This window comes from Coptis chinensis, chromosome 8 (assembly GCF_015680905.1).
Source record: "Coptis chinensis isolate HL-2020 chromosome 8, ASM1568090v1, whole genome shotgun sequence".
NCBI lineage: Eukaryota > Viridiplantae > Streptophyta > Magnoliopsida > Ranunculales > Ranunculaceae > Coptis > Coptis chinensis.
In genome coordinates, this window is record NC_141463.1 from 1,067,579 (window position 1) to 1,092,978 (window position 25,400).

General features: G+C 36.3%; 2 protein-coding genes and 3 pseudogenes across 3 annotated transcripts; 1 reads left to right on the forward strand and 4 right to left on the reverse strand.

Annotated features, from left to right (window-relative positions):
- The first annotated feature begins 725 nt into the window (after nt 1-725).
- Nucleotides 726-3,042, forward strand: LOC147479190 (putative GPI-anchored protein At4g28100). Its single transcript, XM_086577012.1, has 2 exons — nt 726-1,683; nt 2,527-3,042. The coding sequence occupies exons 1-2, from the start codon at nt 1,039-1,041 to the stop codon at nt 2,869-2,871; spliced, it is 990 nt and encodes a 329-aa protein (XP_086433138.1). The 5' UTR covers nt 726-1,038; the 3' UTR covers nt 2,872-3,042.
- Nucleotides 3,043-3,790: 748 nt separating this feature from the next.
- Nucleotides 3,791-8,182, reverse strand: LOC147479191 (protein MOTHER of FT and TFL1-like; annotated as a pseudogene).
- A 1,267-nt stretch (nt 8,183-9,449) lies between these two features.
- Nucleotides 9,450-14,897, reverse strand: LOC147479192 (ATP-dependent DNA helicase homolog RECG1, chloroplastic/mitochondrial-like). The gene is made up of 10 exons (XM_086577013.1): nt 14,757-14,897; nt 14,013-14,246; nt 13,703-13,774; nt 13,318-13,467; nt 13,100-13,243; nt 12,979; nt 12,507-12,664; nt 11,521-11,604; nt 9,987-10,559; nt 9,450-9,832 (listed from the first exon to the last, which is right to left on the reverse strand). Exons 1-10 carry the CDS (start codon nt 14,850-14,852, stop codon nt 9,740-9,742), a joined length of 1,605 nt encoding a protein of 534 aa, XP_086433139.1. The 5' UTR covers nt 14,853-14,897; the 3' UTR covers nt 9,450-9,739.
- Nucleotides 14,898-15,048: 151 nt separating this feature from the next.
- Nucleotides 15,049-18,314, reverse strand: LOC147479193 (pentatricopeptide repeat-containing protein At4g02750-like; annotated as a pseudogene). The gene is made up of 2 exons (XR_015204367.1): nt 16,715-18,314; nt 15,049-15,856 (listed from the first exon to the last, which is right to left on the reverse strand). The product of XR_015204367.1 is annotated as a pentatricopeptide repeat-containing protein At4g02750-like (transcript).
- A 4,142-nt stretch (nt 18,315-22,456) lies between these two features.
- On the reverse strand, nt 22,457-25,220 carry LOC147479194 (pentatricopeptide repeat-containing protein At4g02750-like; annotated as a pseudogene).
- Between the last annotated feature and the right edge of the window lie 180 nt (nt 25,221-25,400).

Sequence of the window (25,400 nt, forward strand, 5' to 3'; positions counted from 1 at the left end):
TCATGTCTTGAATGAAAATCTCTACAAACTTAAAATCTCACCTCGAGTACTATATGACTCTATGTAACCAACTGTGTGGGAATTAACATGAAAGAAATATATATAGGTCCTTTAGAGTTCAGAGTTCAGAGTTCAGACCTTGGTCATGTATTTCATATGCCAATATTAAATTATTAACACATTAACTTGTTTCATATTGTGCAGTTATGATTCTGAATCCTCTATCCTTGCACGTTCCTCATGAGTGCCACATAAATACATGTCCTGATATTGACAATTTAGTTGGTCGTGAAGTTATTCATTTAAATATGGTATCAAATAAAAAAAAAATGATGCCAATCTATTACCCCCAAATACAATATTTGGTCAAGTGGAGTCATTTCTTTTTCCACAGCATTTTAGAAAAATGACTAGGACAAATTTTTCATCACTTAAGAATGATGATGGTGAGTTTATGCTAAGTACTCATCAGGAGTCACACTTTGTTAACCTTTAGAAGCCGTCCCGAAGTGAATTGGTTCATGATCGGCTCTTGCATTTGACATGCAAACTAATGAAAGTTATGCAGTTAAACAATATGCAAACATCTCGTGCCATTTACAAATATACTAGTGGCATCAGTTACGCCACAATTAAATTCTACACATAACTGTTGAGATAAGCATCTGCTACTCTGCTATCAGCTATCCTGCTATTATTCTGATACAATTAAATTCTGAGCTGAGACTGGAGGGTGATGTTGTTGATCATATCTCAAAATTATATACCTCCTCTCCTCTAAACAAAACTGTCCTGACAATGATATCTTCATCATAATACAGCCACTAAGCCCACTGAACAGTATTCTATGTTTTCTAGCTATATAAACCAACACAAACCAACAAATTCATCCAACCTCCAACCCCACCCCACCATCCCCACTTTCATTTCTCCCAACACTACACTTTCCCAACTTGGAATGCACACTTAAACAGCCATCCCCAGACCCATCATTCCTTCTTTCTCCCCTCTCCAACCACACATAACAAACCTTCAACCATGTTCCAAATCACCACCTGTCCACTTTTCTTTCTTCTGTTTCTCCACATTCCTTACTATCTCTTTGCACTGCCAACCTTGCCTGAACCAGACCCAGCTTCAATACAACCTTTTCTCCCTACCCCAAGCCCGCCCGACACGATCTCGGCATTCCCCGAACAGTCCAACCTTGCAACCTGCCCACTAGACCTGCCCGACGAGCTTTTCCACGGCATAGGCCATGCTTGCAGTGGAAAAAATCGGGCAGGACAGTTAAGCAGGAGCAAATGCTGCCCAGTATTAGCGGCATGGCTGTACTCGGCTTATGCCGGTACAGCATTGGGCAGAGCGGGCAAGATGGCAGTGACGCCTTATAACCTTCCCATTCTGCCCGAAGACTCCGAGTCTTGTGTGGATAATTTGGGTAAGGCATTGAAAGGTAGAGGAATTGAGTTGAGGCAACCAAATGAAACATGTGATGTGGTCTATTGTTATTGTAATATTAGACTGCACCCATTGAGCTGTCCAGAGGCGTTTACGGTGTCGAAAGAAGGGAAATTGGTTGGAGATAAGAGTGTTAGAATGCTTGAAAATGATTGCCTGAACAACAACAAAAGTCATCTAAGTCTTGCTAGGTGTTCTAAGTGCTTGAACAGACTCTATCAGGTAACTACAGTGTTTAATATGATCAACTGTTTTTTTATGGTTTAAGAATGCTAATTTTATTTGTGAGCAATTAGAGTTTTTATCATGTGAACATCAAAACAGTATATGGACAATTAATGCAAGCAAAACCTTAGATGAGTTTATGTGTGGTCCTAAAGTTTTTGCATTGTTGGTAGAGTTGGTTTTTTATGTAATTGGTGGTAATTGGTTTTTATGAAGTTCTTTTCCCATTGTTGGTAATTGGTAAAGTGATAGATAAAGTCTGAGGTCTTTCACTTTATCTTTTCTCATTCTTTTTGAACAGTTTACTTTTGTGTAAGGCAGTGCATCCCACTACAGTGCACTTACTAAGTGCGCTGCATATGAACCAAAACTCTATTACATACCTACATGATACATGATCACATCACACATGCCTACGTGCTACTCTGTTTTTGAACTGATTTCTAGCTGTTAAAATATGTTCAAGAGTATAAGACCATGACACAAATGGTAGGGGTGGTCATAACTTCAGTTAATCATATGCCCCTTTTCTTGGAGCAATTTGGTCCAAACGGTACTGTAAAACCTAGTCTGGTCGACATCTTAGACGTTTGTTGAACCTGAAGTCTCTTTAGGCTTTCCTCGGACACAACACAAAGGCTCAAAGTGTTAAGTATTGTGCCTATGCCTAGGCACTTATATTAGTTGTATGGTAAAAATAATGTCGCAGCCCTCCTCCCTAATGCATTGGAGTTGCGACCATATTCCCATTGGCAATGTTCCTTATTTCATTGGATGACAAGAAGCTCCTATCAATGCCTAAAGACAAAGTTCTTATTTTACATTGTGCGATATTTGCAGCTCAAAGAGGAAAATAGTATGGATACGACAAGAAAATCTGATAGGAAGAGCAAAATGCACAGCAGAGATTGCGAGCTAATGGGTCTAACATGGCTCCTTTCGAAGAACCGGACTGCTTATATTCATACAGTTACAGCAGTTCTCAGAGCTTTAATGCTGAGTCCTGATGGTTCCCATCCTCAATCATGCAGTCTAGCTAGCGATGGATTGCCATTGGCAGTTGATTCCGCTGAACTGGACGACAAATCATCGTCCAACAAGCGTCTGTTGACTACATCCGGTGCTTTAGTCCATGTATGTGCCATCATCATATTTGTCCTCTCATTTAGGTTTGATAACACATAACTCTCTTTGTACTATTATTCAGGTTCTTTGCTCATGTAATATGGTTCCATGGCGTTGCAATACTGTGCTTTAATTTTGGTAGGATTTTTTTTTTTTTTTTTTGCGATAATCCTTTGCTTTTGGTAGTAGAAATCGGAAACTAGAAACAAAATTTATACAATTGTTGTGGAATGTGCTGTTGTTATTCTACTGACATGTGCTGTTGGGGCCATTTGTATTGTCACGGAGAAATAATTGTCACTGTTGGACAGACAATGTCACTATTAATGGTACTATGAATACCCCAAGAAAATAAATGGTTGAAGGGTACTATCCAATATTCAACAAAATAATTGGCTAACTATGAGTATGCTTAGCTCTCCGGGAGTACAAAAGAAAGAGCAGCTAGAAATTGAACAGCTAAAGTGGTTGGTTTAATGGCCTACAATTGCTATCTATCGTCCAGAATATGTGTGACTGTGTGCAATCTAGAAAAGGGTGGACCATGGGTTGTTTAATCAGATAATTAACTTAACAAAAGTTTAAATGCATGATTTGAAGAGGATCGATAGTGCAAAACTGTGCATGCATGTTGATTGAAATGCAGAGAGCCCTTGGCTCAATAGTTGTGATCCCCAACATTAGAGCTGGGTGGTTCGAAAGTCACTAGTGTTGCCTAGACGTATGAGAACTCATGTAATCGAATCCAACTTTTAGCCATTGCATCCTGCAGGGTACGCTCACGAAGCTTTTCAACGCCATAGCAGTTACGATTTCACCTCTGAGAATTCTATGGCATTTATCTACTACACAGAAAACACTATATTTCCATCCTATATAGCCTGGGCCCTTTGTTAGGTATAAATGTATAATCAGGGACAGTTGTGATTACACTACATGCCATAGAGAATTTATGGAATCAAAATAGATAGCAAGCATTTATGAAATCAGAAAGTAGAAACAACAACGTCTGTCAGAATAGAGACTTGCACCACAAGTACAACAGTTTTAAAACTTAGAACACAACAAACTTGACAAACAATTAAACAAAAACACAGGCATAAGCAATGAAACGCACAAGTACAACATTTAAGTACTAAACTTGAGAAAACGGTCCCTAAATGTTCCTTTAGCGCCTCTTAGTCATAGGCTTCTTCTGAGCGTTGAAGTAAACAGTGGCCGCTGGGAGACCAAGGTCAAGTTGATTGGCGAAATTGCGGGTGCTGAAGTTGGCACGTATTTCTGGCGGCTCGTCAATGTTTAGTGAGTTCTTTTGTCGAAATAGCACAAGTACATACCTGTGTATGCCCACTGGTGGGCTTGGACCCATATAGGTAAGAATCTCCTTCCCTGCGCCACAATAACCAAATCGATCACATTGAACTGCTGAAGACATGTTCGTACATTTTGAGATTATTCCACCCCATTTCTAAGTTCTAAGTGTGTTCCGTCTATGTTTACTTCTAAGTTCTATAGTTAGTCATTCATAATTCTATATCCTTTGGATGTGTAGCAAATCCCCATAGTTCATCATGGTTTGTGTAGGCCGCAATATTATTGCTATGATGTGTGTGTGTGCGCGTGTTTTTTTTTTGAATAGCAACCTAAAAGTAAAGGGGAGCAACGCAAGATTTGAGTTTATTTTTCTCAAAAAATTGACTCTCTGCCTACAAAAGTAAATGAACATTTGAGCTTATTAACCGATGGGGGTGTGTTTCAAAAAAGCTGTCTACCTAAAATTGGAGACGCATGTAGAGTTCTAGACGAACTGATCTGTATGTTAGATAGCTTTTTTATAAAAATATTTGTAGGCAATGAGATTCCTTAGCTCACAATATACCATGTGGGGGATTAATTCTAGGGTGATTGGTCGCGCGCCCATAGACCCTGGGCTATGTCAATTCAGTAACTGATGCGTCCTCCAAGAGTGTCGAACTCGAGACCTCTTGTAAATGCTCTTGTGAATTTAGAAGAAGCACATAGGCCCACAAAGCGATATTGTCCTCTAAAATACAAGGGGCCCCAAAATACATAGTTTGTGTTCAACCACAAAAATTTCACTTAAGTTTTCCGAATATCCACAAATAGCTTGCCTTTTTATAGGATAGCTCCCTAGCAATTCTGGTACCTTTGGTAAAGATTTTTTTTTTTCTTATTTGTCCCCTTCCTATTTGGAGAAATTAAGAAATGGTATGTCCAAGTATAACTTAAGCACTACCCAGGTCTCATTTACATACTCAAGTCTACAAACTCTCTTAAACAGACATGTTCGTCGGAAACTTAGCTTATATAGTGTCTTTATAAGTTTATACACAGTGGCGGAGCTAGGGGGGGCGTACACCCTGACATACCCTCAGTTTGACCAAACCAAAAAAAAAAAAGTAGGTATCATTTATAACAAAAGCGCAAGTGCTAAGAAGCAAACAAAAAAAAGGATTGATGTGTGAATTATGTGAATTGTAATAAACTAAGGCTCTGTTTGGCAGTGTGAATAGAGAGTCCATATTCGGGATATATAGTCATGTTTACCTTGTATAGAACATGTCCGTTAAAACGCGTGGATTTAATAAGAAAATTGCGCACAAAAGTGTGGATAAACAAATCCAAAGGAAAAGCCCGAATCTCAAAACGTGTTTTCTATCCATGAGAGAAAAAAAAAATAATAATAAAAACAAAAGAATGTTCTCCTCGACCAGCTCTCTGTTTCTCTCCCAGAATCCTAGTAATGGAATCATAAACCTTACCAATTTTCTCCATTAAAACCTTTTTTTTTTCCTCCTCCAAAAAATAGTGTTTAAATCTTCACATTATTAATCAAATTGGGATTTTTTATTTTTTTTTGGGATATGTTTTGTATAAATCAATTAGGTGCTTATGTATTCAATGTTTAATTAGAGTTATTATTATTATTATTAACATTATTATTATTATTATGAGTTTTATTTGTTTTAAGTTTTTATTTGCAAATTTTTGTATATGATTTTTTTTTTTTTTTTTTTTTTTTTTTTTTTTTTTTTTGCATGATATATATATATATATATATATATATATATATATATATATATATATATATATATATTTTTAAAGCTTTTCTTTTGTATGATATAAAAATGGGGTATGAATGTCAACAAACAGGATCAAGTCAAACATGTGACCTAAGCACCACACAAGTACTCCATCTCATGACTTGTATCACCTAATCATAATTAAGTAATCCAATATCTCTTGCAGCCAAACAGAGCCTAAACAAAAGCCCATGTACTGATGTGCTAATGTGTGAATATATTGTAATAAATGAAACAAAAGCTAATGTGCTAATGTGTGAATGTATAGACTAATATCTCGTATACCAAAAAGGCAACAGTTCCAAAAAGGCAATAAAATAAAATAAAATAGAAAACCCAACCGTATTGGTGCTCCTGTTTATCTCGTATTTATTCACCTATATATAAATCCAAAAAAATCCTTTAGTATCTATCAAAATAATAATAAATAAATAAAAACTGGTTATTGTACTTAGGAACCATTGTTAAACAGTGTTGAAATAGGATCCTCTTCAAAGTGAAGTCACAAAACATGATGGTAACAACAACCTATTCAAAGCTTTCAACATGAAAATCGTGGAAGAACTTTATCTTAAATTTGAATTTACATTACTATCGTGTTGGATTATTCTATCACTTGTCTTGATTTTCAACTTTATGAGTTAAACTGAAACACATAATTACTTCTTTGCATGGCATGTCTTAATCCTTGTGAGTCGTTTGCTGCTTTCGATAAGCAAAAGTTGATCCATTTAGCTCGACTTTATCCCGATGATTTTTCAGAGATAGATTATATGGAATTAGCGGATCAGCTTGAGAATTATATTATTGATGTGCGTTCCGATACTAAGTTTGGTAAAATAAATTGAATTAACGGCCTAGCCAAAAAAATAGTTGAGACGAAGAAAGACATTGTGTACCCACTTGTGTGTTTGTTGATTAAGTTGACGTTGATTTTACCTGTTGCTACTACTACCGTGGAGAGGACATTTTTTGTTATGAATATCATAAAAACCGTCTTACTTATCGGATGGCTTAAATAGTTGAATGATTATTTAATAACATATATTGAAAAAGCTTTTGATAGTTTTGAGAAATTGATCTTGCAACTTTCAAAAGATGAATATGGATGACAAAAAAAATGTGATATGAAAAGTGTTTAGATTTATATTGAAAAATAAGTTTTGATTTTGAAATTGATTTTGCAATGCTTCCAAAAAAACTGAAGATGGATGACAAAAAAGAAGGTTCGTTCATTTGTTTTGTTTAGATTGAATTATTCTTTTCTTTTCTTATTTTTTTTATATTAGATTTATTGTAATTATTTTACATTATTTTTTATGTTCAAATATACTTATTTTGGACCGGATTTGAATTTTTAGTTAAAAAAAAATTAATGTATTTTTTTTTATGCTTGGCTTCTAGGTGGCTCACCCTCATTTACAATCCTGGCCCCTGCTTATATATAATTTAAGTTCACAGCCATTAAACAAGTTAATAAGCCGTTAATAAAAGGTTTTGAGACAAAAAAAAAAAAATATATATATATATATATATATATATATATATATATATATATTAAAAAAGCTTTTGACGAACATGTCCGGTAAGTTTAAGAGAAAGCCTGATCAAGGATATTCCATTTGAATCTCATTCCAGAGTTCCTGACTAAAAAAAAAAATGCAAGCGAACTAACCTCGAACAGCGTGTGTCCCACCTGAATATCTACCACAACCTACAAATTAAATAAGAATTGAAAGCACATAAAAATGCTAGTGAGCACAATTTTTTTTTTTAAAGAAAATATACATGCATATGAGACTTGAGAACAAATATGCATGCATGAAGTGATAATTACCAGTGGATCCACTCTCTCATGCTTAGTTCACTTGGGCTAGGTGCATCAGGATCAGTCATTACCTGCACCACACGTACACCAAAAACACCATCGTCGGCCATTTTTGGTTTAAGCTTCTCATATTGTTTCTTTAAGTAAGAAAGTTATATGGATAAAGTTACATACCAAAGTTGAGATCATCAGCATAACCAGAGATATGAACAGTTGGTGGTGCAGTTGTCATCGAAGGTTTGATATCACAGCCATTGGTTACATGTTTAGGACCATAATAAACAGACATGCTGACAGCAGGCACAAACATGTCCACAACATCACCTATTACTCTTCCAACTACAAGAGGATCAACTTGTCTTGGTTCCACTGAATAAGCCATGATCACTTAACCTCAACAGAGAAACTGATGGTGATAATGATGATGAGTAAGAGATGGTGTGATGAAAAATGTGTGAAAAACAAGAGAAAATATATGAGAGTTATAGGAGGTGGCAGCTTTCAACACCTGTAAGCATGCCCAAAAACTTACTTACCTCCTTATATTGTACATACACGTGTTAGCCCAGCTTTGTTAGTTTTGGAAATTAACACTATTTATCTTGCAATACAAATGTGATTAAAGTGTTTAGCAAAAACTAAAAGATCCTATTTGTTTTAAATCATTTTAATTCTAGAAAAAACTGAAGTGGGTGGTTCGTTCATTTGTTTGTTTGCAAAACTGTGCTCTGTAGTCTGTAAGACCCTCGGAATCAAGTGAGGATGGACTGAGGACGAAATACTATGCATGACTAGTCTGTAAGACCCTCGTAATCAAGTGAGGATGGACTGAGGACGAAGTACTATGCATGACTTGTGGGACCTCTCCAAGATATTTTGTCTGTCTTCTTCTCACTTTCATGGTGTCTGCTGGATGACTGTTATTTTTGGAGTATGCTTTTTGCTACAAAAGTTGATCGCTCAGCCCAATCGCGCCCCGATAGGAGTAGCACAAAACAATCTAAACTTTTATTCAGTGTTTAGCTTGGTTTTGTTTTAAGAGCAAGTCTAATGAGTGGTATATGGGCTGCTAAAACGTAATATATCACCCTAACCACCAAAATGTCATTCCAATGGAACTGTTAAGTTTTAAGTTTTAGGAGACGGACCGCATAGTTTCTGCCTGGTTATTTATGTACAGACGGTAGAAACTATATCGTCTGTCTTCCGTTTTAATTAATTTAACAGAAAGAAGGCAGAATTCATTACCCGAACTTAATAGCTGTTAAAAAGTGTGATTGGAATGGTTTTTTGATTTTGGACTGCCAAATATGACTGGCATGCTAAAAGGCCAAAACAAACTTGGGTGTGATAGCTCAGTGTTTAGCTTGGCTTTGCCTCCTCGCCACGATTGGCCAAATTGGGTAAAACAGCAGCAAACTGAGTCCAAGTTTTGTAGCAAAAGGGATCCCATCTATTTGATTTGAATTGATCTCATCAGAAAAATTAAACTACAAACATTTACAACTGGGTGAACTGACTAATTACTAAGTTGATGTTGAATTTGCTACAAAGTTTTAATTAACATTGCAAAACACATTGATTTATTCTGCAACGATGTAGCACCCAAATTTCCTATTTTTAGAAGTGGAATTCCGAATTTCCGATAATGTTTTTAGGTTGACAAAATAAAGCTAAAAGGTCCCATAGTTCCTAATTATCACTGGTTGAGATTAGAAAGTGATTGTACTTTTGAATGATTTTTTCCCCATGTTCCTGCAGAAAGAAACTTCAGTTGAATGAAACTGATCCAAGGCGACTATAGCCTAAACAAGACCTCCTTGGAACAAAACAAAGCATGCGGGGAATAGTGGATGAAAGCCAATATTTCCCAAAGGGATATTGATTTCCAAAATTACAGCTCTAAAAAAAAAATTACAACGGAGGTAGGATACATGTCAGACTCCATTTACCTTAATATTTATGCATATCACGCCTTCTGAACTTTTCCACAAGCTCAGTCACCCAGAAGACAAAGGGGCTGGCGCATGCTAAGTTCAGCCTTGAGCTTTGGGAAGCGCTGAAGATCATGAGAAGTGCCCAAAATTTTCTACATATTGGAGAAAACAGCTTTATAAGTAAAATGATTATATGAAGAACCAAACAACAAAATTCGTAGCTCAGACGTGTAATAGACATGCATATATACGAAAACATGATGCATGTATTTCAAATTATAAGGTTCAGTTAAGAATAACACGTACCAATGCAGCCCGATGTGCTTCTTCTAGCATACTGCCATCAATCTCCAATCTCGCTATAGGAAACTCTGGAATATGTCCAGATTGTTTCTTACCAAGCAAATCACCAGGTCCACGAAGAAGAAGATCCACCTTTGCAAGATAGAAACCATCAGATGATTTCTCCAGCACCTTCAATCGATTTAGACCACTGGCACTAGATACGAGAAAGACACATTTGGACTTCTTAACTCCACGTCCCACTCGTCCTCTCAGTTGGTGTAGTTGAGCGATTCCAAATCTCTCAGCATTCATAACAACCATCATTGACGCATCAGGAATATCGACACCAATCTCAACCACTTGAGTTGAGAGCAGAATATTTGTTTCACCCGACCTAAACCATCGCAAAGCCTCGTCCTTCTCATCACTTTTCATCCTTCCATGTAACAACCCACACTGATAGCCGTCAAACACTTCCGATATGGTTTCTAGATCCGAAGAAGCAGCACGAAGCTGAGGTAGCTGCTCGGATGCTTCTATGATTGGATATACAATATAAACTTTTCCTCCGGATATTAATTCTTCCCGCATCATCTGTCGCACAGGAGACCCGTAGCAATATTGCATCAGATACAAAGAAAACAATGCCCTTTTTTTCGTACGAATGCAAAAGACCTCCATTGGCAAACAAACAAAGACTAGCATGCTGTTCTAACTATTCACTAGCAAATAAAACCAAGACGGTTTCTTTCCATACTGGCTCTGAGAGTGTAGCTGAATCAGAATTAATTGGCACATTGAAATGAGCAAAGAACATTTGTTAGGTTTTACAAAATAGAAGCTGTTTATGTTTGTGACAAGTATACCGAGCCTGTGGAGAACATTTTTGCCTGGTAACATATAGATCAAAAAGATCAAAATAAACAAATAGGGTGATATATATCCATCCACATACAAAGTGTCTTCCAATTCCCTACCAAATCTCTCTGAGTTCTAGCACATAAGTGAAGGGATTGAAGCAATGTAAAAAAAAAACATCTTAGCTTCAAGGTGCTCCATCATTGTGATGCTTGGGGCAAGCCTCAGAGGCACTCGAAGCTTAAGCCTAAATAGCATGGAAAACTTAATTTCACTGTATTTCTTTATTTAAAATTGACCAATTTCTCATAAAAAATAAGGTTACTCTGTCCATTGATTGAAGGTGGTTGTGAGGAGAAACATAAGAGCAGATTCTGGAAAGTAGAGAGGTATGAATTATGTCTCTTACTTTTTTAAAATTTTAAGATGCATTTAGTTATTACTTCTAATTATTAGCACCCAGTAGAATGGTTCTCTTTCCTGTTTTAGTATATTCTCATTCTCGAAGTCCCATAAAAGAGTGCCTGATCACATTTGGCTATGCACTTAGAGAGTTGGAGGGAGAAAAATAACTATATGGCAAACCCCATTCATATATAAGTATGCAACTAAAACTACCACGAAGAAACACTTTTACAACCAAAAGAAAACCCAGTAATACGACATCTAGTAAATTTGAGCGGACATGGAAGGTCACCTGATACACACTTTCATTACCAGCATGGGTTCCTTCAAAGATATATGTCTCTACTGGTATTCTCCCGGGAGGTAAATCAGTTATCTGTCACAAATAAACCGAATATAGGGGTTATGTTAATGATATATATAAGCAAGTTTTAAATGAACTGAAACAAACCTTTTAGCATTGTACTTAAAAAGTTTGCATGTTACATCAGAAGTTCGCTAAAAACCTCATCCAAGAAGGAGTACTGAAATTTCTGACTTAAATATCTCCACATGTACAGTCAAGGAAATATTACCATTATTTGAATAAAATGGATCTCGTTTTTATTCTAGTACTCAAAGGAGTAAAATCAATAATATAAGATGTTTCATCATTGTTATAGAATCAATTCTTAGGGAGATCAATAAGCTCAAGGGGCGCAGCACAGCAGTGTGAAATGAACCTAAGTACAGCAGTGTGAATCACTCATAACACCATTATTAATAAAGAGCTATTAAATGAGGACTAAGAAACTAAAACATGTGTTAGGTACTTGGGTCCAATAATTAAATGCTCACTAATGGACGCAAAGTTAATCATAACTTTGCAACCAATACCTAAGGAAAATATTTGGTGTGATTATGCACTCTTCAAACCACCAACAACAACACCAGATTCCCCCAAAATGTTACCTTCAAAAGTAGCTAATCAAGAAGTTTCTCTGCAACAGTTTGATTCATGTCCAGCAGAGCTTAAAATGCAAATCAAAGATCAAAGGAAATACTTCCCTCAAGTTCTACAATCGGCTTATGAGTATCGACATAGTCCGAAGGAGATTATCACTTCACGTTTACAAGATAGTATTCACACAACTAAAGAAGTGGGACAAGCAAACATGAGCAATGTGCTATAAAGGTTCTAAAAGTTTCATTCTCAATAAACTAAATATGCACATTGATCACAAAAGTTGAGAAGAATGAAGTCTTAATATTTGAAAAATATGAGAGAAAGGGACATACTTGAGTGAGAGACATATCACCATATAAAGCCAAAGCAAGTGTCCTTGGGATGGGTGTTGCCGACATAGCAAGAACATGAGGAGCCATAAACACGTCATCTTTAAGGGATCCCTCTGTGCCCTCAGGATTCTTCCTCAAGCTAGTGATAGAAGATATAACTGCAGTAGCAAGATAACATTAGGAACAATGATAAAAAAAACAATGATGGTCATAGAAAGACAATTATAAGAACCAATAAATATGTAAAACTGAAACCCTACAAATAAAACAGTAATGAAGGGAACGAATAAACTACTAAACATCAAGTCCGTTGTATGTCAGATGACATAATTTATAAACTACTTTAGTCCACCAACATACTTGTAGTAGCAAAAACACCGTAAAAGACATAATTCCTAGAGTTCAACAAAATACAGAAAGAAGGCATGTATACATATTTTTTTATGCAGAAAAGATAGCAGTTCATATAAACGCTACATAATTTGCAGACAAGGAGTAACAAATGACATGGCTTTACATAGAGTTGAATAAGGCAGCATGGTGAGTAATCCAGTGACTGTGACAATGATATACTAAACCAATGGAAGTATTACCTTACTGTTAAACTTCCCTCTCTGGATTACACCAAAGCGATGTTGTTCATCTATTACAGAAATCCGTAACGCTGAGAATTCTATTTTTTCTGCTATTAAGCTATGTGTTCCAATCACAAGAGAAATATCTCCATCTTGAAGACCCTGTCAACAAACATCCGATTGAGAATATCAATTTTTAATCGCAATTGACAAAGACCAAAACTGTGATAGCACACCTTACGAACAATGCGTGATTGTTTTGCTGGGGTTGAACCTGTTAACAGAGCAATAGAAGGTTTACATGGGTCCTCAATATTGTTTAGCAAATTGAGCAAATGTTTATAGTGCTGGACTGCAAGTAGTTCGGTGGGAACCATGAAAGCTGCCTACAGAAATACAATGTTAATCAATTCATTGGTTAGAAGGAAATAGCACCAAAATATGAAAAAAGTGTGAATCACAGAAATTATCTTAATGTGGCATCACCAATTTGAGGAATGAAATTCAAACAAAACTCATTAACACAAATTACTACCTTAAGGATCAATCCGAGAAAATAGTGATTCACCAGGTATTGACATGTAAAGAAACTAAGACAAAAATAACATCTACGTCGCCAACCTGATAGCCTGAGCCAATAACCTCCATACAAGCCAAAAAAGCAACAACAGTTTTTCCACATCCAACGTCACCCTGAAAATATTCAATATTATTCAAAAAAGTTCAAGGTAATATCCCATTGATCTAATAATTTTAGTACTGTTTCCCTGTGAAAAAGATTATTATATTATTATGAGAAGTTCTCTCATGGAAGTACACGATATATTTCTTATTTTATTAACATTTTTAACTTTATTATCGGACTTTTCAAAAAATGTATTATTAACATTTACTTCCACGTAGTTAACATGTTGCAGAAAATATAAAGTACCTGTAGAAGTCGATACATAGGCACAGGCTGCTTTAGGTCCCAAATAATTTCTGAAACTGCTTTTAGCTGACTTGAAGTAAGGGAATAAGGAAGAACTTTTAACAATTTATGGGTTAGTGCGCACCAATCCTCAATTAGAGCACCATTTAGATTGCTATTTCTATAACTGTCCAACAAGCCTTCTCTTTCTACCCGGTTACCAAGAGATTCAAGCATTTGAAACAATCTCCCCAACTAAAACCAAATGTAAATTAGATAAGTCATGTAAAAGTGCAAAGCTCATCAACAACAGAAAAAATTTAACAAACTCCATTGACAGTTTGGACGGATATAACCCTAAAACTGTAACAGATATAAGGTCTTAAGGAAGGGAATTGAGTATGAGTCTGTTTCTGTTTCTGAAACATGTCGGGACTTGATTTGTCTCCCCAAAAAAAAAATCCAACAAAAGACAAAGATCATTTAAATATAAACCAAGCTTTCATTCCCACGCCATAGAAAGATCATTTAAGAAGTTCCCAAGAAAACTGACAAAATACAGCTAACCAATCTACTTTCAAGTGATAATGGGGTACTTAGTTTAGCCCATATATGTGGACAAATAATTAATTAGTATTCATGCATCTATGTAAAAGTACACCATCCCATATAGTTATATAGTTTTGGTTATTAGATATCAGTTTTGGCAGTCGCAACTCACCAACTAATTCAAAAGGAGATTTAGCCTTGCATAGTTAGTAATACCTGTAGGTAGAAAAATTCATCAAACAATAGCCTTTTGCGAGCTAAATCAGCCTCACCTAAGTTCTTTGGGTGGTGGATTACCATATATGCCTGCATTCACAACTGAAAATAAATAAATATCGCAACTCCATTGCAAGAGTAGCAGAATAGGCCCGCTGATCTGCTACTAGGATTCACAAAGCTAGATATCTTGCATTAATGAAGGAGAAATACACATGGAGTGGAGCCAAAAGCTCAATGGAACATGGAAGGCTCTCCAATTGGAATACTGACACAGTTATGCATCCTTTCATCTCACCAGTAATCCCCACACGAACAGGAACCACAATTGAAATGGTGGAAACGGTTGGAATCTCTTAAAATAATTAGCCTTCCAACTATCTTTGATATGTATTTTATCGCGTTATGACAATCTTCGCAGACCCTTAGGTTCTTGATAACTCGGATTGGTCTCCCTGCTGGTACAGTCAATAATCCATATGCCACTGCTATTTTTTCACTATGATACTTCAGCATATGCTCCTTCTCTTCCTCTTCAACATCATGCAAAACCATCTTCGTCTTAGAAACATAGCCTTCTTTCTTCAAGCGCCGATCCAAATCTTCTAGGAAAGCATAAATTTTGTCCTTCTCTGGATGCACGGAGTCCCCTACCCAAAACGTATGAACCTTGTTCTGTACCTCAATCCAACTATATCCAGGAACCTTCTTTACACCTCGATCTCTCATAACCACTCTCATCTTTCCAACATCACTCCATCTACCTGAATCCGCATATAAGTTTGAGAGGACGCATACATACCTGAATTATCAGGCTCCATTTTGAAAATCTTCTCTGCCGCCTCCTCTGCTAGTTTTGTATTTCCGTGAACCCTACTTGCACCAAGCAGTGCTCCCCATGTTGCTGCGTCAGGTTCAAAAGGCATGTTTCTCATAAGAGCTTCGGCTTCTTCCAAGCGCCCTGATCTGCCCAGAAGATCAATCATGCAAGTATAGTGTCGTGCATTAGCTGTTATACCATATTCTTGACGCATTGAATGGAAGTATCCTGTGCCTTTATCAATTAAGCCAGAATGACTACACGCAGATAGAACACCAACCTGAGGACATTTAAAACCAATTCACAAAAGCAGTTAAGAGATGGCATTTGAGGGTAATGATGTGTGTGTGCGCGTGCAAATTTTCCATTGAACCTATTAAACGTTTACCTCAAATAGTTGTTGGTTTTGCACTCTGCATAACTAGGGAGAACCCACTTCGTAATAGAAACATAGAGCAAGTTTCCTAGTCCTAGATGAACCCTTTGGATTCCTCACTCATGGCACACATGATCCACAATTTAAGTGCCACAACATATTGCATTTAGCACACCTAATTCAGGAAGGATAATCTTTTACCATTCAAGTTTAGAGGTCCTGAGGTGAGGCGGTGAGCACAAACGAAATAGATGAGGGAGTGTGGACCAGGCAATAGTGCCTGGTCTCTAATGCTTAAAACAGAGAACTAGGAGGAAGGTAATGGGGGTCATTTGAAATAGCATATAACACCTAAAACTTTCCAAAATTCAACAATCTTTGATCAACTTTGCTAGAGTCATTTGAGGATCGGGGACATTGAATACAGGAAATCACATGGAAACCATCCTTTCCCCAACAACAAAAAAGCACGTGAAAACAGTGAAAGGACGAGAAATGACACGAGATCCATTTTCTGAATATATCCAAACCATGGCCAGACTTTATTCTGACTATTCTTCCGTGTTTCAATCATTCTAGAGTAATGTCTTCGTTCGTTCCCTATAATGCTTATAGTTTAAAATAAATATAGAAATTAGTTCCCTTCTAAATTATCCCTATAGAGACAAATTTCATTAAGCTGAAACTCATTTTACGACTTAACAAAATTATAAGTATTCAAAGTGACCTCAGGTAGAAAAGAAAAAGATGATGGAGGGTTACCATAGTGACGTCGTCCGGTTTAATATCCTTCATCGTCATTGAGTCAAAAACTTTTAAGGCCTCCTTGCCAAACCCATGCTTGGCGTAGCATGTGATCATTGTGTTCCATGTGACTAAATCCTTCTCTTGCATCGATTCAAAAACATCATAAGCTTCTTCCACGCTTCCACATTTTCCATACATTAGAACAAGAGCATTACCAACATAGCAACCCATTTCATATCCCGCCTTTTACAAGCCTCCCATGCACTTGCTTGCCAAACTCCAAAGCTGCCATATCAGCACATGTGCTCAAAGCACAAGTAAATGTAGATCTGTTCATTCTTTCTCCATCTCTCTTCAACTCGATAAAAAGACGAAGAGCCTCTTCACTGTGACCAATCTGAGCATAACCAGAAATAATAGCTGACCAAGATATGGAATCACGCTTAGGCATCTCATTGAACAGATCTCGAGCGCAATTGATATCCCCACTTTGAGCATAACCAGTAATCATAGTATTCCAAGAACTAGCATTCTGACATGGCATTGCCTCGAACAACTCCCTAGCCAGATCCATCCTCCCAAATTGTGTGTAACCCACTATAATTGCATTCCAGGAAACAACATTTTTTTCGGGCATTTCATCAAAAGTTCTTTTAGCCTCGTTCAACATTCCATTCTGCACATACCCAGATACCATTGCTGTCCAAGTAAAAACGTCTCGACTGGGAGACCCTTCGAACAATTTCTGTGCTTCCAACATTTGCCCATTCTGGGCATAACCTGAAATCATAGTATTCCACGAAATTTCATCCCTCTCCGACATTCTATTAAAAAGCCACCTAGCATCAAACAATCTCTTTTTTCTCACATACCCGCCAACATTGAATTCCAAGAAACAATCTCCCAATCTGATTTCGCCTCAAAAAGTTGTCTCGCAGACTCAAACCTCCCATTTTGTAAATACGCTGCAAGTAACCCGTTCCACGATATAGAATTCTTATTAGGCATTCTCTCAAAAATCTCCTTCGCCTCATCAACATACCCATTCTGCGCATACCCAGATAACATAGCGTTCCAAGAAACAATATCTCTTTCCGGCATTTCATCAAACAATAATCTAGCTGAACTTAACTTCTTATTCCTAACATAACCAGTCAGCATTACATTCCAAGAGACTAAATCTCTTTCAGGCATGTCATCAAAGTATTTACGTGCAAGCTCAAAGTTATTATTGTTCAAATAGCCAGAAATCATCGCGTTCCAAGAAACCGATGTTCGGCGAGGCATTTGGTCGAACAGTTTGTGTGCAGAATCTAGTTGGGCATTTCTCATGTGTTTGGATATAGCCATGTTCCATTTTATAACTTCTGAGTCTGTAATGGAAGATGGGGTTGGTTTTTGTGAAGGGTTTTTTTGGAATTTGTTGATTGGTGTGGTTTGTAGTGAACGAATGGAGCTCGAATGAAACTTTCTCAAACGGTTCGGACACTGCATATTTTGGCGCGAATAATTATTGATATTTTTTTTTTTTTTCTTTTTCAGTTTAAAGAAAATTTTGCTTAAGGCGTTGTGCCTATGCACCCCCTTCTAAAAGACAAACAAAAATCGTAAGTGACACCCGACCCTAATGGGCTATTTGTTTTTTTAAAGGTTTTATAAGGGTTCTTATAAGATGTTTTTTATCCAAGAAATGGGGCTCAGCCCTTTGGTTTTAATCCGGATGAGTGTAAATCCCTTCATATCGGCCCATACCATATAACCTCCCTATTTATCAGCTCATATCACAAAAACTCCCTGTTTTCCAATATCAACGAAAATTCCAAAAGATTTCTATTTCCTATTTTATTTTATTACCTTTTTACCCTTCTTCCATATTTGGATCGATCTCATTTTTTCATCCAAATTAAAACCTCCTTCTCCATTTCAACTACCTCTTCAAAATTTCAACATCATTTTTCGCCCAACTTCTCAACAAATTTCGGCATCCAACTTCACAATGAATCGTCATCACCACTTATGATCATATCGTTGATTTGAACAAACCAATTATAACACCAAGAAAAAGGCCAAGCATGAGGAGTAAGGAAAGGATGGAATGCTTAGGTGGAGTGATGTCTGATTGAAGTATAAGAGTGGCCCAGAGCTCATGAGAGTGACTCCTCCAAGATGTTGGGAATTTTAAAAAAACTACTAAAGATACCATTTGGTGGTTTTGAGATGTGTTGTGTTGAAGATGTGGTGTCTTTGGAATGCTATGATTGATGGGTATGTGAAATATAGTGAAATGGAGCTAGCTAAGTTGGTTTTTGAGAGAATGGTGTGTAGTAGAGATGTTGTGTCTTGGAATACTATGATTAATGGATATGCATTGGTTGGGAGTATTAAGGAAGCAAAGAGGTTGTTTGATGAGATGCCCGAAAAAATGTGGTTTATTGGAATTCTATGTTGGCGGGGTATGTTAAATGTGGTGATTATGTATTAATCATGTTGATATGCATGGAATGGTCACAAAACAGGCTTATATCTGGATGCAAGGCTATTATTGACATGAAGGAGAAGGAGCGTCCAGTCTACCCATGTCATGAATGATGAAACCTTGCATGAACATGTGGAAATGGTTGGCGAACACTTACTTTTTCCGAGAATGTCAAGTTGTGTAACAAGGTGTTGGCAAGTGAAGACTTTGCTTTCTATCAAGAAGTGATTCGGTGTAATGTTTAGTATTGGAATCATAAATGAGGAGTTGGGTTCAGTTCACTTTTATTTTTTCCTTGATGAAGATGCCCTTCCCATCGGGTTTCCCACCCAAAGATTTCGATTTTCATGTGGAAATTTAAATTTACATAGTAGTTTGACATATGAAAATTTAATTTTACATTGTAGTTTGATATATGAAAATTTGAATTTACATAGTAGTTTGATATAAGAAAATTAGAATTTACATATGAAAATTTAAATTTACATAATAGATTTGTGAAACAAAACATGTCCCATTTAAAACATTTGTACTATGCAAACTTAAATTTACATAGTCACTAGAGCTATGAAAACTTAAATTTACATAGTAACTTGATCTATGAAAATTTAAATTTATTTAGAAGAGTGTGTTTTACATGCAAGTATGCAACACAAATAAGAAACTATGCATGATAAATTGTTTTCACATAACATTTCTTTGAAATTGACCAATCTAATATCGACAAAACGAACTCATGTAATTTTATACAACCCGTTAAAATGTATTTTCACATAACTTATCTATGTAAATTTAAATTTGCACAATAATTTGATCTATGAAAAGTTAAATTTTCATAGAGAAAACAAATCATAACCTATGCAAAATTATTTTTACACAATATATTTTTTGAAACAAAACAAACCCAACCTGCTTTTACCAACCTAAAAGATAAAAAACAGTTTCCCATTACATCATTCACCAACAACACATTAAGCCAAATCAGCCTTTTTACATCCAGAATTCTAACAATTATTGTCATTACATCAAAGATCTAATAACAAATCCACCAAGAACTGATTAAACAAAAATCAACTCATCATTTCTTGCATTCTTCTTTTAGATCCCATATTCATTGTTGAGATATAGTCCTCAGCTCTAAGCCTTTTCTTAAAATCTACTACAACCCCAAGCGTAGGTAATGCAGAAGCTCTAAAGGTCTTGTACGACTTATTATCGTTTTCCTTCTGTTACAATGAGAGAAAACCAATTAATAACAAAGACTATCTATGCAAAGTTTAAAATAACATAAATAAATTAATACGCAAATTTAAAAGTGCAGAGTAAAACTACTATACACATTTAAGAATGCAGAGTAAAACTACTATACAAATTTAAGAATACAGAGTAAAACTATCACCACATATTACACAAACATGAAAAAACAGAGTAAAAACACTACATAAATTTAAGAATATAGAGAAAAAACTACTACTTAAAATATAAAAAAATAATAGTAAAACTACTACATACACAAACATAAAAATTCATAATAAACCCAAACTTGAAATTGCAAAACTATGAAAACTATAAAATACAGAGTGAAATCACTAAACAAATGTAAATTCGTATTTACAAACTAACTCACATATGAAAATTCATTTTTTCATACAAATTTCTAAAAATAGGATTAAAAGTTGAAGATTCTCACCAGATTTGGTTTGTTTGCCGTAGTTTTTGGAGTAGCCATCTTCTTAATTTAATCTCCATCTCTTCTAGAACTTGAAAGTTTGATTTTTTGTTTGCAAAATTATTGTTTTCCCAAAGAAGTCGGAGATTTTACAATGGGTTATGGTTTAGATATGCTTTTTAAATAACCAAACTTCTTGTTTTGATTTTGGTAGTGTTTTATGACAAAGAAATTGATATTTCACATCTGAATAGCGAGATGTTTCTACACTAATTCAAAAATGAGAAATTTTTGGAACTGAAATAGAGAACAGAAGAAGGTGGACTGGTGTAGATGACGGGGGTATTTATGTCATTATTAGTTTTATTTTCTTATTTCGAAAAACAGGGAGGTTTTGTGGATTAGTCCGCAAGCGAGGGTTTTTTAAGTAAGTGAATCAAGTTGAGGGAGATTTATCCCAAAACCTGGTTTTTTATCAAGGACCAAAATATCAATATCGGTTAATATATCAGTGTACCAAAAAAGCGATATATATTGGATATATCTATTTTTTTTTGTGACCAGTCCAAACTATTTAAAATATCGGATATATCAGAAAAATAATATCATAAATATATTGGAAATATCGGATTTATATTAAAAAATAGTCAAAAAGTCAAACGATATATATCGTATATATCGATTATATTGGCAATATAAAGTTTTATATCGGAAATTCCGATATATATCGGGAAAAAAGGGTTCAATATTCGGTGGATATATGTCGAAATATCAATGTCGGTGTACCAAAAAAACAATATATATCGGCGATATATTGGATATATCGGCGATATTTTGGTCCTTGGTTTTTATAAAGTGGTTTGTTTTTCATTTTAAGTTATTTTTAAAAACTAGAAAAAACAAATACACGGCATATTATAGATGGTTATTTGACAAATATAACCTTGTTTTACATCACATTTAACTTGAATAGATTAATTTGAAATAAGCGTCATAATTTAACTTTCGTTTTCAAAACAATTTTGATAATTAGAATATCGATTTTAGGAAATTACCTTAATAGCAAGGTGGTGGTGGTGGTGGTGGTGGTCTTAATAGTACGATGGTGGTGGTGATGGTACCCATTGTCTTATATTCATACGGACCATGCATTGCGCTCAGTACCCATTGTCGGAGATTGTTTGTCCTGAAGTAAGCTGCTTCCTGATTATGGTTTCAGACTTTCAGCAACAAAATCATAATATATTCATACAAACCAAGCATTGAGCTCAGTACCAATTGCAGTAGATTGTTTATACGAAGAGGGTCTGAAAAATTATGATTGAAGAACACGCTTAATCTCTACTCATGGAATAAGATAGTCTGCAACAAAGTTTAGTAGTACAACTTACTGATCAAAGGATAGGTGGGTGAGTTCATTTAAGTAGTTCTTCCTCAAAGCTTCCAATGGCCTCCAAGACTTGATGAATCAAACCTCATAGCAGATCTGAAATTACAAACACTACTTAAAATGGTCCACCGTTTCCTTTTTCTACATGCGCACCTCACGATATTTGAAAAATTCTCAAGTGAAACTCGATATTCATGATTTTATCTTCCTACGTACTTTGTGATCACTAATTAACTGTCGTCCTTGATCACACAATCCAGTTCATTCTCTAGATTGGTACTCAAAATCCAGATTTGAACCTGGTTGCGATTGGTTGACTAAACTTTCCCATCCCATCAAGATAGCAAAACCATCCATTCCTTATCATGTTGTCTTTTTAAGTTTCCACTAGAGAAATCAAATTTTTTCTCTTTTGAGTCCAGGCAATACTTGTAAAAAAAACCCAATTCTCAACGGCTTCCACTGCAAGAGTAGCAGAATAGGCCCGCTGATCTGTTGCTAGGATTCACAAAGCTAGACATCTTGCATTAATGAAGGAGAAATACACATGGAATGGAGCCAAAAACTCAATGGAACAAGGAAGGCTCTCCAATTGGAATAGTGACACAGTTATGCGTCCTTTCATCACACCAGTAATCCCCACACGAACAGGAACCACAATTGAAATAGTGAAAATAGTTGGAATCTCTTAAAATAATTAGCCTTACAGCTATCTTTGATATGTATTTTATTGTGTTATGACAATCTTCGCAGACCCTTAGGTTCTTGATAGCTCGGATTGGTCTCCCTGCTGGTACAGTCAATAATCCATATGCCACTGCTATTTTTTCACTATGATACTTCAGCATATACTCCTTCACTTCCTCTTCAACATCATGCAAAACCGTCTTAGTCTTAGAAACATAGTCTTCTTTCTTCAAGCGCCGAACCAAATCTTCTAGGAAAGCATAAATTTTGTCCTTCTCTGGATGCACGGAGTCCCCTACCCAAAACGTATGAACCTTGTTCTGTACCTCAATCCAACTATATCAAGGAACCTTCTTTACACCTCTATCTCTCATAACCACTCTCATCTTTCCAACATCACTCCATCTACCTGAATCCGCATATAAGTTTGAGAGGAGCACGTACATACCTGAATTATCAGGCTCCACTTTGAAAATCTTCTCTGCCGCCTCCTCTGCCGCCTCCTCTGCTAGTTTTGTATTTCTGTGAACCCTACTTGCACCAAGCAGTGCTCCCCATGTTGTTGCGTTAGGTTCAAAAGGCATGTTTCTCATAAGAGCTTCGACTTCTTCCAAGCGCCCTGATCTGCCCAGAAGATCAATCATGCAAGTATAGTGTCGTGCATTGGATGTTATACCATATGCTAGACACATTGAATGGAAGTATCCTATGCCTTTATCAATTAGGCCAGAATGACTACACGCAGATAGAACACCAACCTGAAGACATTTAAAACCAATTCACAAAAGAAGTTAAGAGATGGCATTTGAGGGTAATGATGTGTGTGTGCGCGTGCAAATTTTCCATTGAACCTATTAAACGTTTACCTCAAATAGTTGTTGGTTTTGCAATCTGCATAAATAGGGAGAACCCACTTTGTAATAGAAACATAGAGCAAGTTTCCTAGTCCTAGACGAACCCTTTGGATTCCTCACTCATGGCACACATGATCCACAATTTACGTGCCACAACATATTGTATTTAGCACATCATAAGCTTCTTCCACGCTTCCACATTTTCCATACATTAGAACAAGAGCATTACCAACATAGTCACCCATTTCATATCCTGCCTTTACAAGCCTCCCATGCACTTGCCTGCCAAACTCCAAAGCTGCCATATCAGCACATGTGCTCAAAGCACTAGTAAATGTAGATCTGTTCATTCTTTCTCCATCTCTCTTCAACTCAATAAAAAGACGAAGAGCCCCTTCACTGTGACCACTCTGAGCATAACCAGCAATAATAGCTAACCAAGATATGGAATCACGCTTAGGCATCTCATTGAATAGATCTCGAGCGCAATTGATATCCCCACTTTGAGCATAACCAGTAATCATAGTATTCCAAGAACTAGCATCCTGACATGGCATTGCCTCGAACAACTCCCTTGCCAAATCCATCCTCCCACATTGTGTGTAACCCACTATAATTGCATTCCAGGAAACAACATTTTTTACGGGCATTTCTTCAAAAGTTCTTTTACCCCTGTCGAACATTCCATTTTGCACATACCCAGATACCATTGCTGTCCAAGTAACAACATTTCGACTAGGAGACCCTTCGAACAATTTTTGCACTTCCAACATTTGTCCATTATGGGCATAACCTGAAATCATAGTATCCCACGAAATTTCATTCCTCTCTGGCATTCTATTAAAAAGCCACCTCGCATCAAACAATTTATTTTTTCTCATATACCCAGCTAACATTGAATTCCAGGAAATAATCTCCCAATCTTCTTTCGCCTCAAAAAGTTGTCTCGCAGACTCAAACCTCCCATTGTGTAGATACGCTGCAAGTAATCCCTTCCACGATTTAGAATTCTTATTAGGCATTCTCTCATAAATCTCCGTCTCCTCATCAACATCCCCATTCTGCGCATACCCAGATAACATAGCATTCCAAGAAACAATATCTCTTTGCGGCATTTCATCAAACAATATTCTAGCTGAACTTACCTTCTTATTCCTAACATAATCAGTTAGCATTACATTCCAAGAGACTAAATCTCTTTCGGGCATGTCATCAAAGTATTTACGCGCAAGCTCAAAGTTATTATTGCTCAAATAGCCATAAATCATCGCGTTCCAAGAAACCGATGTTCGGCGAGGCATTTGGTCGAACAGTTTGTGTGTAGAATCTAGTTGGGCATTTCTCATGTGTTTGGATATAGCCATGTTCCATTTTATAACTTTTGAGTCTGTAATGGAAGATGGGGTTGGTTTTTGTGAAGGGTTTTTTTGGAATTTGTTGATTGGTGTGGTTTGTAGTGAACGAATTGGGCTCGAATGAAACTTTCTCAAACTGGTTCGGACACTACATATTTTGGCGCGAATAATTATTGATATTTTTTTGTTCTTTTTCTTTTTCAGTTTAAAGAAAATTTTACAATCATTTGCTTAAGGCGTTGTGCCTATCCACCCCCTTCTAAAAGACAA